Source organism: Phragmites australis, chromosome 7 (assembly GCF_958298935.1).
Source record: "Phragmites australis chromosome 7, lpPhrAust1.1, whole genome shotgun sequence".
In the NCBI taxonomy this organism is placed as follows: Eukaryota; Viridiplantae; Streptophyta; class Magnoliopsida; order Poales; family Poaceae; genus Phragmites; species Phragmites australis.
Window position 1 is genome coordinate 24,777,647 of NC_084927.1, and position 13,586 is coordinate 24,791,232.

Genomic DNA, 13,586 nt, shown 5'->3' on the forward strand with positions numbered 1-13,586 from the left:
TGCCTCCTCCACCTTGGCATCGCCTAACTGGCAGTCCTCCGCCCACATAACCGCCAACGTCCTCGCTGCCTCGCCGCCCTGCCCTGCCCTGCGTCCTCCTCTTTCGTGCTGGCCGTCTTGCCTCCCACCAAGCTCCCTCTCAGCCCGGCAACAATGGAAGCCAACCCCTTCCGATCGCAAAGCTCGCCGACAGCGTGAAAATGGTGTTGACTGAAATCAATAGCGATTTCAGTCGACTGAAATCTGGGATCTAGGAAGCGCGTTGATTTTAGTTACGACTGTGTCCTTGTGAACGGATCAGAATCGATCGACTGACAAGCTTCCAACAGGTGGCCACCTCTGTCCAGTTAAATTACCGTCACCGCTTTGGGTGGGTCAAGACAGAACAGATGTTGCATTTCCCAAAAGATGTCAGGGCAGAACCGCTATGTGGAGTTGCATTTCCGAACAGATGTAGCATGTTGAACGATCATCAACAACCTCTCCAGTAGTTCGTCATAAGCAGATGGACCGTTCGGGCGGTTGGCGTACACACGCAGAACAACGCATCCCACCCCGCGCAGCCCAACAACACCCACTCACGTAAGCGCACAGCTATACATGGAACCCATTTGTACAATTTGTTTACAACCGAGACAAGACAAAATTGCTTATGGCTTAAATTACTTGGTGATAGCTCGAATGAAAAGGGTTAAAAACTACCCGTTGTAATGTTATAAACAAAATTGCTTATGGCTTAAATTACTTGGTGATAGCTCGAATGAAAAGGGTTCAAAACTACCCGTTGTAATGTTATAAAAAATCAAGTTGAAATGTGACTTATTTTACATATGATGAGTGATTGATAAGGATATTGATTTGGTTTATCAAATTTTGGATTGTTTCAGCTTGGTTTGAGCATTTTGATTATGAACTAACTGGAGTTAGAGTTAGAGAAATGTGTTTACCTGTTTTATATTATGCAGGTGACGGATGCAACTTAATAATTGATGGTGGGTGATTAGGGCTAAATGAGTACTTGGTGCCAGACGATCAAGTAGACAAGCAAAGCACGAAACAGATGATGAAGACAGCGTGTTGATAAAGTCAAGCAAAAATGATATCGGTGCAAGTGACAAGGTGGTCCGAGGGATCAGGATCGGGAGAGACTTGTCGGTGATTATGATCGCAAGACGGAGTACACGTGTCGATATCAGAGCACTTATTTAAGATGTAAGCAAGTGACGAGTCACGCTTTGAGAAGCGTGCAGAGGATTTCACGGTTGTGCCTCAAAACCGTGGGAGTACTGGAAGAGTATGTGGCACTATCGCGCAGTTTGCGTCGAGGTGAAGCTAAGTCGTGAAGGTGGTGTGGCCGTTTGATGGACGGAGCAAGAAATAAACTAAAATATCCTCAATATTAGGTAAGAGTCTACTACAAAAATAGGGGTATTTTGGTAATTAGAGGTTAAATCTTCTAAATCTATAAATAAAAGAGTAGAGCTATGAGATAGTTTGAACTTACCACTTGAGTTCCTTGTGCCATATTGAGAGGCTAATGCTAGAATTTTAGAGGAGAGAAAGATGAGTACTTAGCCTATGTAATATGTGAGAGTTTTGGAGAGAGAAATCCTTATAATCTGTTTAAAATAGAGTTAATCTCTTTGAGTAATGAAGTTATGTTTTTGCATATGTTTGAATTTTCCTACTTCTAGTCTCTCTTTATTGGTTCCTTTGCAAGTTTTTCTTTTTCAGTTGTGATTTTTTTTGTTGGTTTTCGTTTTTACCTTTGCGCTGCGATTTTTCAACCTTAGAAAGTTGTTCTTCTTGTTGCTAGAGGCATAAACATTTATATATTCATGTATTTGAGAGAATTTTTTAACTTAGAGAGTTATTTCTTTCATTGACCGTATTTTTTTTTCTTTATTCAAGTTTCGAGCTTTTATGTTAAAGATATATAAAATGTTTTTGAATGAAGTCTATGGTTCATATTTTATCTATAGAGTCATATTATTTTGAAATTTTTTTTCTCGTTTTGTCTCTCTAAAATTTATAATTTTATTTTTATATTTTAAGGAGCGTTAAATTAACCAGTTTTAGACTATATATTTTAAAAAAATATTTATAAAACATCTATTCATCTCCTGTCATTACGGTTGCCTGTCGTAGATGTTGTATAGATAATGGGTCATATGTCAAAGTATTTCTAGATCTGATCCAGTGCTCTGCCGACAGGCGCCAACCTGACCTGCACCAACGAGTGACGGCATTCAAAACTCGATCACCAGCCCACAACGCCCATTCACCCAACACCCCCGTCGCCATGCAGGACCCATACCTCAGTCCACTCCTAGTGGTGTTTACCGAAGCCAGGAAAACAAGCAGCGGGCACTCCGACGAGTCACCCTTGCACACAATGTCGGACGCCACGGCCACTGCGGAAAGAGGCGGCGACAACGAGGTCGCTCACGACTTCTCCCCGCTCCTCGTGGTCTACAGGAGCGGCCGCCTCGAGAGGCCCCTCATCTTACCGCTCGTCACGACCGGCTGCGACGACGCCACGGGCGTCGTGTCCAAGGACGTGCCCGTCTCCCCCTCCTCCTTCGTGCGACTGTACCTCCCGGCCGGCGAGAAGTTGGTCAAGCTCCCCGTGGTCGTCTACTTCCACGGCGGCGGCTTCGTGATCGGGTCGGCGGCCACATGTGTGTACCATCGCTGCCTCAACGACCTCGCCACCGCCTGCCCGGCCGTCGCCGTCTCCGTCGACTACCGCCTCGCTCCGGAGCACCTGCTCCCTGCCGCGTACGAGGACTCCCTCGCGGCTCTCAAGTGGGTGCTCTCGGCCTCCGACCCGTGGCTTGCCGCGCACGGCGATCTCGCCCGCGTGTTCCTCGCCGGCGACAGCGCCGGAGGCAACATCTGCCACCACCTCGCCATGCACCCGGACATGCGGGACGCGGGCCTCAGGGGCATCGTGCTCATCCACCCGTGGTTCTGGGGTAAGGAGCCCATTAGCGGGGAGCAGGAGCACCGGAGATCCGCGGGGCGCGCGGAGGGCCGGCAGGGAAAGAAGGGCCTCTGGGAGTTCGTGTGCCCTGACGCGGCGGACGGCGTGGACGACCCCAGGATGAACCCGATGGCGACCGGGGCGCCGGAGCTGGAGAACCTGGCGTGCGAAAAGGTAATGGTGTGCGTGGCCGAGGGGGACCACCTGCGGTGGCGCGGGAAGGCGTACGCGGAAGCGGCGGCGCGGGCGAAGAAGGGGCCCGAGCCAGCGGTGGAGCTGTTCGAGTCGGAGGGGGTCGGGCACGTCTTCTACCTGCTGGATCCCACAATGGAGAAGGCCAAGGAGCTGCTCGGCAGGATCGCGGCGTTCGTTGATGCCGAGTGAGTGATCGCGCTGCGAGCATGAGTAGGAGAAGATGCATGCACGTCGCGAAGTGCCGACTCGTTCGTTTGCCGAGTGCCGCGCGTGCAGCCGACCAGATGTGCACGTACGTATAATAGAAACGGACACTTGTGTAGCCGACCAGATGCCTACTTACGTGTCATGTTATGGTGAAGGTGATCAGCCATGCCCAAAATTTATATGCTGTGTCTGCTTCTTGCGAGTGCTGTCTCTGGAAGGATTGGGATTGATCAAGTGATGACAGGCTTGGAACAGGTGGTTTGCGATGCCAACGCTCCAGTCTGGCTTGAATTAGCGCCACCGCATGGGTGATCGAGGCCACGGGGTTGCATGCAAAAACCGTCGAACACTTGCATCCGGGCTCCATAAGCACCCGCCGAACGCCGCCCGTGCTGCAATGCGAACATGCACGCAACTACTGCAGTGCAGCAGCCGTACTGTTCAGCCGGGATGCCTGCAAACAAGACAGCCAGTTTTGCCGTGCGCGGGCCTCAAAGTTAACTCGGTTAGGGCAGATCAACGGCCTAGGTAGAAGCCGACTGGGCTAGGAGTCGTGTACAGGCTACTGAAAAGAAATTAGGTTAGATGTTGCGCTGCTACATAAAGGTTATTTCTCTAATTTTATTTAGACCCTTGCTAGAAGGTCTCACGTGGATGCGAGTGTGATTTGCATGCATGAATGCATCCGACTTGTACTTAAGGTGGAGATAAGGTGTCCGGGTGGGCAGCTTAATGGGCACAGACGGGCGGGTGCACATCGACGATCCACAGGCACGGTGCCTAATTTTCTTGCAGGTTTTCACTGAATCTGAGAAAGATACCGCCTGCCGACCGCTGCACTAACTCGAAACTGCCGGATCGGTACGTGTTACAGGCTAGCACGTTAACACGAAGCGATCCTCGGACCAAAACGATCCCTAGATTTGACTATCTCGCTCCCGAATCCGGCAGATAGAAAGCCCGACACCGCACCAGCGAACAAGATTGCTATACTCAACCAGCCCGCCGGCCTCCATCGAAACGTGCGGTACGTGGACGCCACCTCGCCTGCACGCCGCGCACGCGCAGGCGCAGCTGGGTCAACTGCTCAGCCCAACCTAGCTCGTCGCGTCTCGTCTCCAGCCGCCGCATGATCCGCAAGCCGTGTGGCTACGGAATCAAAGCTTAGATATGTTGGTTATACTCTCGGTTAATTGCCACCTACAAGAATAGCATAACGGTTGACCGAGAGAGTGGCTGTGATCGATTAGTCAATAACTGAATCAATGACTTGGTCCCAAGTTGTGCGAGGCTATAAGAAAAAGTCATGACGCTAAAAACGTAATGGGTTTTGAGTTAGTATGTTCAAGTTAGCTAGTCCTAACTAAACCCTATCGATCAAGGGGTGACTCGAAGTGACTTTAATATCAAGCCGATCACTGGTTGTCTGTGCCAATGACCTCTCTATTCATGGTGTTGCAAGAAGGAGAAGCTCGAAAATGATCCCACACTGACAACATATGCCTGCATCAAGCATGCACGAGGTCTTCACGGCCCATCGAGGATTCTTCCAATCGGATGTTTATATTCATTAGGCTAATTAAGATCATATTGGTTTAAGCCGTAAGAGTCTAACATGATCCTAAGGTAGTTGTGCATCGGGTGTGGAATAAAAAATTCTACTAGCTTTCGTGACGTATGAGTTATCAAAATTGCTCATTTACGTTGAGATTCATGATGAATAAGTAGGTAAAAAAATTATGAATAGATAAAAAAATTAACAATTAATATCAAATACAAATGATGAAAAGACAAGATAACTTGTATATTCATACCCGTGCACGGAGTTGCCTTTCCCAGGTCGGCAAGACTTTGTTGCATGGCTTTGGTCCAAAACGCTCGGAGGAACGGGGAAAGCGCTAGCTCGTGGACCAGAGAAGTTTCTGACAGGAGAGGAGACCTAGCTTCGCATAAAAGTCAAGCAACACGGACGGGGAGAAGCAAAGCGCACGTTTCCTTGTTCGATCGGGTGCATGCCTGGGGCTGTCATGGCTGCTTCGTGTGGCGAAAGCGCAGCCGGGACGTCACACTCATACCATGTCTCCAGCCGTTGATTTGTCGTGGAAGTCCACGTTTGGGAGGGGAGGGGAGGGGAGGGGAGGGGAGGGGAAAGAAAATTAGGCTCCAAAAACTTCTTTCAAAGAAGGTTAACAAGATGGCAGCACATAGTTTAGGATTTTACAGTCTGTATGACCCTTCGTTTTTTCCTGTTTATTGTTACTCGTTTCTTAAGCTCTCTAGGGGAAAAAAAGTGAAATGTTATAGCAAAACCTGTAGATCTTATTGCCTAAATAAAGACATATAGTCCTCTCTGTTTTTCAACATGCGGAAGTTGAATTATCATATAGAACTAGAAGCAGTTAAAGAAAAAGTCCATATTGCTCCCTCTACTTTTCATGTATAGAATTCTTACATTATACCATGTAGTACTTAAAACAAGGTATTCTGCTGCTTATACTTTTGAAACTGGAGCGATTAAACCCCCAAAAGGCTGCCTTTTTTTCTCTCTCTTGTTCTCATGCAATGTTGGCAGCCTATGTAGTCTGATCTTGCCACTTATTGTGGGTTTTCGTTGATACGGTATACTCCATGCGTGAATCATCAAGTTAAAAACATAAAATAGTGCCAGGGTAATTCATCAAGACATGATTAAACAAGATAGTGTGATAAAAACAATACTTGTGCTACTGTCAGGGTGAAAATTGTAATGTTCTTTTAGCTTATGGGAGTTAAATACCCCGTTTTAAAGTTAAATTGGAGTTCACATGCAAACGATAGCCTCTCACTTGTTGGTTGTTTGACGATGATGTTTGTGAAAAGTAACAAAGAAATACACATAAACAATTTTTGGAATATCGCTCGCCGTATTCTAACTTTGTGGAAGTATGAGATTGGCTAATAAGAAATGACATAGCAGGTTAAATGAAGTGTAAGGCTCATATAGTCATATATGCTGCTAGTTTTAGACCTAATAAAGAGGTGAAGAAGACGCATTGATGTAGCACCCTCACGCACCTCACTCGCTAGACCACATACCACCGCCGGTCCTACATGTCAGCCACCGACCCTCTCAATCAGACGGCCGACACCATAACGAATTCTCAGATCTGACGGCGTAGATCCGTTTCTGACCCAGTATATATTCAGCCTCACCCCACCCACGAGCTCCTTCTCTTCTCCGCCTTCCACCCCTCAGCGAGCCCCCAACCCCACGCACCCTCCTCCTCGGCGGCGGCGGCGGCGGCGGCGACGATGCAGATGGCAGCGACCCCCACCGATTCCCAGGCGTCCGTGCCGCCTCACCACCCACACGCTCACCCCCACCCACCTCCGCAGCACGCGCACCCGCACCACCACATGCCGCAGCCGCGGTGGGTCGTCATCCCCTACCCGCCGCCGCCGCCCATGGTGGCCGCGCCACCGCCGCAGTTCGCCAAGCACTTCTCCGCCGGGCCGCCGCCGCCGGCGCCCGCCTCGGCCGGGCGCCGCACGCCGACCCCGCCCGTGGCCGGATCCGGCGGGAACGGGTGCGAGGAGAATAAGACGATTTGGGTCGGCGACCTCCACTACTGGATGGACGAGAACTACCTCCACAGCTGCTTCGGACCCAGTGGCGAGGTTTGCGTTGTCTCCCGATCCGGACTTCTCCGTACTAGATCTCATGAATACACCTAGATTTGTAGCATTTCCGCGCGTTGATTCGTGTGTTTTGCCTCGGCTTGATATAGAAGCTTAAAATTGCGCCTACTTGTTGCTTCGAATAAAGGTACGATCTTAAAATTGTGCTTACTTGTCGCTTCGAATAAAGGTGCGATATTTTCAGAATTAGACGTGGAAGTTGCTTAAGGCGCCAACTTTGAGGTCATTCAATGCCGTACGGATGGAATGCTTTTGTTTGTTTCGTCGTTTATATCTCTTGTTTCGTTTGTTAGAGCCGTGTAACTGCTTAAAAATGTTTCTTTTTACGTATTTATGGTTTCTTTTTTCCTATGTAAGAATGGATCATCGTATCCCCTTATAATTGGTGTATGCGAGGTGACAAACGTGCCGACCTCCTGGTAGGATTTATGTATGTAACTAATTTGGAGGAAATAGTCTTGATGTGTGATAATTATTAAACATTTCGAATGAGCCGAGCTAGTTACTGCACTTTGGTGGATATTGTATTAGTAAAATAACTTTTGGATGAGCGAAAAAGGAAGCTATAATTACAGCCTTGGCCAATTATCTTTTTTGTTGGTGTGCTCACAGATGTTGACAGGAAGAGAAAAGATGCCTGATTATAGGGTCACTATGATGGGCACTGATACAATGCTTCTTCAGGAACAGATAATGGACAAAGCGACTTGTATCCATTCTTGTATGAGCTAGTTGTAGCTACCAGAAACCTTTCTTTAAACATGTTTAAAATGGCAACTACGATGAGTTTGTTAAGTACAGAGTCAAAGTTAACTGCTGATTAGCTCATAATCAATTATTTCTTCTTTTTTTAGTGTCTATTTGTGCTCCCAGAACTCTCTGGCTAGTAATTTGATCGTCTTTTGGTACTTTACTTTTTGTAGGTGGTGACAATAAAAGTTATCCGCAATAGGCAAACTGGACAGTCAGAGGGGTATGGTTTTGTAGAGTTCTATTCTCATTCATCAGCAGAAAAAGCTCTTCAGAATTTTACTGGTCATGTGATGCCTAACACTGATCGAGCTTTTAAGTTAAACTGGGCATCTTATAGCATGGGTGAAAAGCGATCTGAAGTGGCTTCTGACCACTCGATATTTGTTGGTGATCTAGCTGCTGATGTTACTGATGAAATGTTGATGGGGCTTTTCGCTACCAAGTACCGATCGGTGAAAGGAGCTAAAGTTATTATTGATGCAAACACAGGCCGTTCTAGGGGCTATGGATTTGTTAGATTTGGAGATGATAACGACAAATCTCATGCAATGACTGAAATGAATGGTGTATATTGCTCTACGAGGCCAATTCGTATAGGACCTGCTACTCCCAGAAGATCAGGTATGTCCATCTTTCACAATTATTCTGCAGTCTGAAATTGTACAGCCTCTTTTCATTTGATCATAGACTGTGTAATATTGAATAGTCTACCTATAACTCAGTTTGACTTATTTTATGGAATGTTATCATACCTGGCCTGGCCATCAGTCCGGTCGAGGTCTCGTGTCACTGGGCCATCAGTCCAACTGTATTTATAGAAATTGTTTTTAGTAAACATGGTATGCATATTACATGCTAACTTTTGCCGATTAAAAGGTTAAAGTCAACCATTATTAAGTGGTTCTTCTCCGTAGAGCATAGACACCAGCTGCCTTATCCATATCCCGTTCAAGTTTCTAACTTCGATCACTGTGAGTAGTGTATTTTTGTCAATGTCTGCAAGCATTTGGGCCAAATTGATTGTCTGAACGACTGAACAGCCTGTATCAGACTGGGGGAGGTGCCTAGTCCGTCTTTTTTTTTTTCCGGGTGGACGTCTGGTCTTGGTTTGATAAGTATGATTTCATTGCCGCGTTTTATAAAGCACCACAACCAACATAGGTTTTGGAAAGTCCACTTTGTTTTCTTTATAGTTTATTCAACTCCTAGGATCCTAATGTTTGTTGAATCATTTTTCCATTCTGCCAAGTTCTAACAAAGTTTTCATAATACATCCCGAAGTTCTGATAAGATTTAAAATTAATTATTCAAACATGTTCTATGGTTGTAATTGTAGAAAATATCTGGTATTTGGCTTGTGGTACATAAACCCGGCTTGTATGACCATAATGTTTTAAAAAACCTGAGCTTTAGGAAATCCAGCCATCTGATTAGACGACCCCACTTGCAGCACCAGAGTCTCCTCACGCCTCCACCTTGGCCTGCTGATGTGGACGCTGCTGGTGTGGTCATCTTGTCAGCTCAGGTGGATTTCCTAAAGGTTTCCACAAGGCTAGATACCTAGATATCCTGTGTTTTCTGCTCTAACCATAGAACCATGCTTTTCTCCAATTTACTGCTCTGCTATTTATCTATATGTACTTTGTGCCTTTCAGGACCACATATGTAACCTGTAGAAATTAATGAATAATATCGAACAAGCAAACCTGCTTCATGAAAATCCCAGTGTGGAGCTAGCACTGCTTTTGCTACAGTGACACTAACTTCTTTTATAATTACTCATCGAATAGATAGATTTCTAACTTCATATTTGTTATTCTACAGATAGATTAATTGAAGTTAAGCTAATGTTCCCACAGCTTGTTATGCATCTTGCTTCTTCTTTGTAGAGGGTCTTATGACATTGCTTATGTTCTTTTCTGAAATCAGTCTAGTTTGAACATTTGTTCACTCAATTCCATGACCACTTTACTCAGGCGATTCTGGCTCCTCAACACCTGGTCGTTCAGATGGTGATTCCTATAACAGAACGGTGTGTGGTACTGGTTTTCTGTGGTGTTTGTTTGTTACCTTGTAGTATGATAATTTCTAATCTGTAGTTTTCGACCTGTTTTAGGTGTATGTTGGCGGGCTCGACCCAAATGTCAGTGAGGATGAACTTAGGAAAGCCTTTGCCAAATATGGTGATGTTGCGTCTGTAAAAATTCCTCTAGGAAAGCAGTGTGGCTTTGTTCAATTTGTTAGCAGGTATGTACCTAAAACATTTACATGTTTTGCTACTAATTTTCTATATAACTTGCTTGAAGTAATATTCAAGCCATGTGACTATGTTTTTAGAACTGATGCGGAAGAAGCACTACAAGGACTGAATGGATCAGTCATTGGAAAGCAGGCAGTTCGCCTTTCATGGGGCCGCAGCCCATCACATAAGCAGGTTTGTCACTTGTGACATTGTTTTTCTCTGTTTTGGGTGCGGACTATTCTGTTTTTTTTTTTTTGGTAATAGCTTGTTATAACATCAGTTTGCGTTAATCCAATCAGTTTGTTTAAAATGCAACTTTTGCTATAGTTGGATTTGCTAACTGAACAACTATTCAGTATTATGTTATTGAGTATCCTAACTTAGGATGTGTCACAAACTAGCCTTTTTCACATGTTAGATCTGGTTCATCATATGATATGCTCTTTCCCATGAAAGGCTATTTTGTAGTGTTTACGTCTAATCGAGTTATGACTGACCAACTACTAGCATGGTCTTTTGGGACTCTGATACACTTCTACATCCTCATCAACCTATGTGGGTATTATTTTGATAGCTATCTAAAACACCACTCAACTTTTGCACTCTCTGCCTCTGCACATATTCCATCCGGTTGGCAGAGGAATAATCTGACTCAGAAGCAGGTTGCTAGATGCTATTGCACTCCCCACTTAGTTTCTCTCGAACAGTGTGCGAGTTATCGTACGTTGATCATTAAATAGATTTATCTGCATCATGATCATTAACCAGCTGTTTGGAGAACTATTAACTTGGTAACAAAAAAAGGACTAGCTTACCATTGTTGTGAGAGGTTGCTAATGATCCATCTTAATGTAAATATCAAAATTTACATAATGGAATGGATGGCCACAACACATTTTTCTTATTTGAACCATAGTCACCAGAAATTTGGGTCGCGGGACGCGGGTCTACATCTAACAAAAATGTGGTACGAAGGTATATCTCTTCGGGACGACAAATTAACGACGCAGAACACAACCCCGATTCATCCAGGTCGATGCCTCATTGTAAAGACTAAGGACACATGTTATAAGTACAGATGTTAACCAGTACATGTATATATCAGTTAAAAAATAACAAAAGAAAATATATTTAATGCATACCACACTAACGACTCAGCCATTATCATCTTCACTAGTCCACTCGATGGCCCATACACTTCCTTTTCTCTCTCTCTCATGAACCTTATCTACTCCTTTCCACCACACCACAGCACTCTCTCTCTCTCTCTCTAGCAGCTAAGCATCCCCATGGCGAGCGCTCCATCCCCCTCTTCTGGTGGGCGCTCCATCCTCCTCTCCCAGCAGGCGGCGACAAGAGGCAACGACGAGCGCTCCATCCTCCTCTCCTGGTGGGCTACAACAAGAGGTGACAACAAGAGGCAATGGTGGCTTCATCCCAGCGGCAAACGGGACCTGCGATCTGAGTCGTTCGATCCAGGGTTGTGGATCGCGTCATTGACCTAGTTTCTGGTGACTATGATTTGAACTGTTCCTAACCGGTATGTTGGCATGAAAGTTAAACCCATGCAACATCTTTATTGCGCCTAGTGGTCTTTATCTTTTTGCTACTGGTGTTTGAGGGTGTGTTGGATATAGACATTCCCATAGGGATGGTAATCGAGTATGGAGGGTACAGGTAGTGCTCACTTATACTCGTACTCGTCCGTTTTTGCTCCGCTCGCGTATATACCCGCTAACACCCGTAGGTGAAGAACGGAGACCAAACCCATCACCCGTGGGTACCCGTCGTCCACGGGTATACCCATTTATGTGCCAGCTGGGCAGCGGTGGGGAGGGCGACAGCGGTGGCGCAGGGCGGGTGCGGAGGTGCTGGGCAACAGCGCGGGTCGAGGCAGGGAGGGGCTAGGCGACAACGGAGGCGCGGGTCGGGGTGGGGAGGGGCTGGGCGGCGGCGCGCGCGGCACGGGACTGGGAGGCTCGGGGTTGGGTGGTGACGATGGGGCTTGGGGCGGCGTGGGTCTGGGTGGGGGCAGCGCAGGGCTGGGCGGCGGTGGAGGAGCGGGTCAGGGTGGGGAGGTGCTGGGTGGCAGCGCGTGCGGCGACATTGAGGCTCGGGGCAGCGCAGCGCTGCAAGGGGGTGGCGCAGCGCGGAGAGGGGCGAGGAGGGGAGGGGCTCGGTGCCACTTGGATGGCGTGGTGGCACCCGACAGTGGATGGGCAGCGTGGTAGCGCCCGACGGTGGACGGGCGCAGGGAGCCAACCAAGGACGTGGGCTGAGTGGCGGCATGGGAGGGGTGGTTGCCTGGTTGAAGATGGAATGGTTGGAATATTAGGGTTAGGAAAAGTAGGGCCTCCATATCATATATATTGACGGGTAAACAGGTTTCACAGGTATAGGTATGCCTTACCCATACCCGTACCCGTATATCCGTCGGGTAATGATTTGCGTCCATGAACATACCCATGGGTAGCAAATATGGAATAAATCCGACCCTATTAGGGTATTTACCCATGGATAAACGGATAAACCTGCCATCCCTACATGTCCACAACACTGTTGCTTTTTTAAGATAAACTTTCACATTTTCCCCTCATTTGTGAATAGCATCTGTAAGCATCAAAAGGATAGTTCTTAGTTTCCTATTTGAATTGCCCCTGGCATTATGATCTCTTGAACATGATCATGTCTAATGGAGCATGAGTTAGTCTTTTACTATTCAGCATTGCATATTTGACATCATTATGCTTTGCGCAACTACTGTGGAAGTGAGTGAAGGTATGTGTTTTGTGAAATCACTTATTTTCCTTCCTCCCCTTTCACCCATTTGCTTTTCTGTTTCCAGTCTAGGGCCGACTCCAGCAACCGAAGGAACATGTACTACGGCACACCATTCTACGGTGGATACGGCTACGCCTCCCCTGTGCCGCACCCTAACATGTACGCCACCGCCTATGGCGCCTATCCTTTCTACGGCAACCAGCAGCTGGTGAGCTAAAGAGCTTCTCTCTGTTCCATCCCCTCCGATGGAAAACAAGGTTTTGGTCCGGTGAGCATAGTGGCGTCAAGTGAGAGGTTATAGAGTGTCCTAAAAAGTGGTGAGATATGTTGAACGGATGGTACCTGTAGTGTGGCGTGTGTCGCAGAAACTAGAACTCAAGGCTTGTACACCAGGAGTCATTGGTATTCTTTCAAGAAATTTTGACTTGCTAATAAATTAAACTATTGTTTGTGCGTCCATTTTTCTGCGTGCGGTAATTTATATTTAAGGCTTTTCGATGCAGATAGCTTGCATTTATGCTGTCGCTCAGTCTGTATGCAGCATTTTTGTGCTCAGATTTTTAGTTTGGAATGGTTTTACAAGTCCAACGCTCTGTACTTGCAACTTATTTGTACAACATTTTACAACAAGCATGTGAAATTTCTTGAACCACTTGGGTGGCGGGTCGTTACATATCAAATGGTTTAGGGCTTGTTTGCATTGAAGCCGGTGCTTGTCCCGCCAAAAAATTAGTGGTGACCTTG

At 46.6% G+C, this 13,586-nt stretch overlaps 2 protein-coding genes across 2 annotated transcripts; both read left to right on the top strand.

Moving 5' to 3' along the window:
* The first annotated feature begins 2,371 nt into the window (after positions 1 to 2,371).
* Positions 2,372 to 3,637, top strand: LOC133924321 (probable carboxylesterase 13). The gene has a single exon (XM_062369802.1). It carries the CDS (start codon positions 2,396 to 2,398, stop codon positions 3,368 to 3,370), a length of 975 nt encoding a protein of 324 aa, XP_062225786.1. The 5' UTR covers positions 2,372 to 2,395; the 3' UTR covers positions 3,371 to 3,637.
* Positions 3,638 to 6,585: 2,948 nt separating this feature from the next.
* LOC133924322 (polyadenylate-binding protein RBP47-like) lies at positions 6,586 to 13,301 on the top strand. Its single transcript, XM_062369803.1, has 6 exons — positions 6,586 to 7,045; positions 7,990 to 8,440; positions 9,796 to 9,851; positions 9,936 to 10,066; positions 10,157 to 10,253; positions 12,907 to 13,301. The coding sequence occupies exons 1-6, from the start codon at positions 6,680 to 6,682 to the stop codon at positions 13,057 to 13,059; spliced, it is 1,254 nt and encodes a 417-aa protein (XP_062225787.1). The 5' UTR covers positions 6,586 to 6,679; the 3' UTR covers positions 13,060 to 13,301.
* The last annotated feature ends 285 nt before the right edge of the window (positions 13,302 to 13,586 follow it).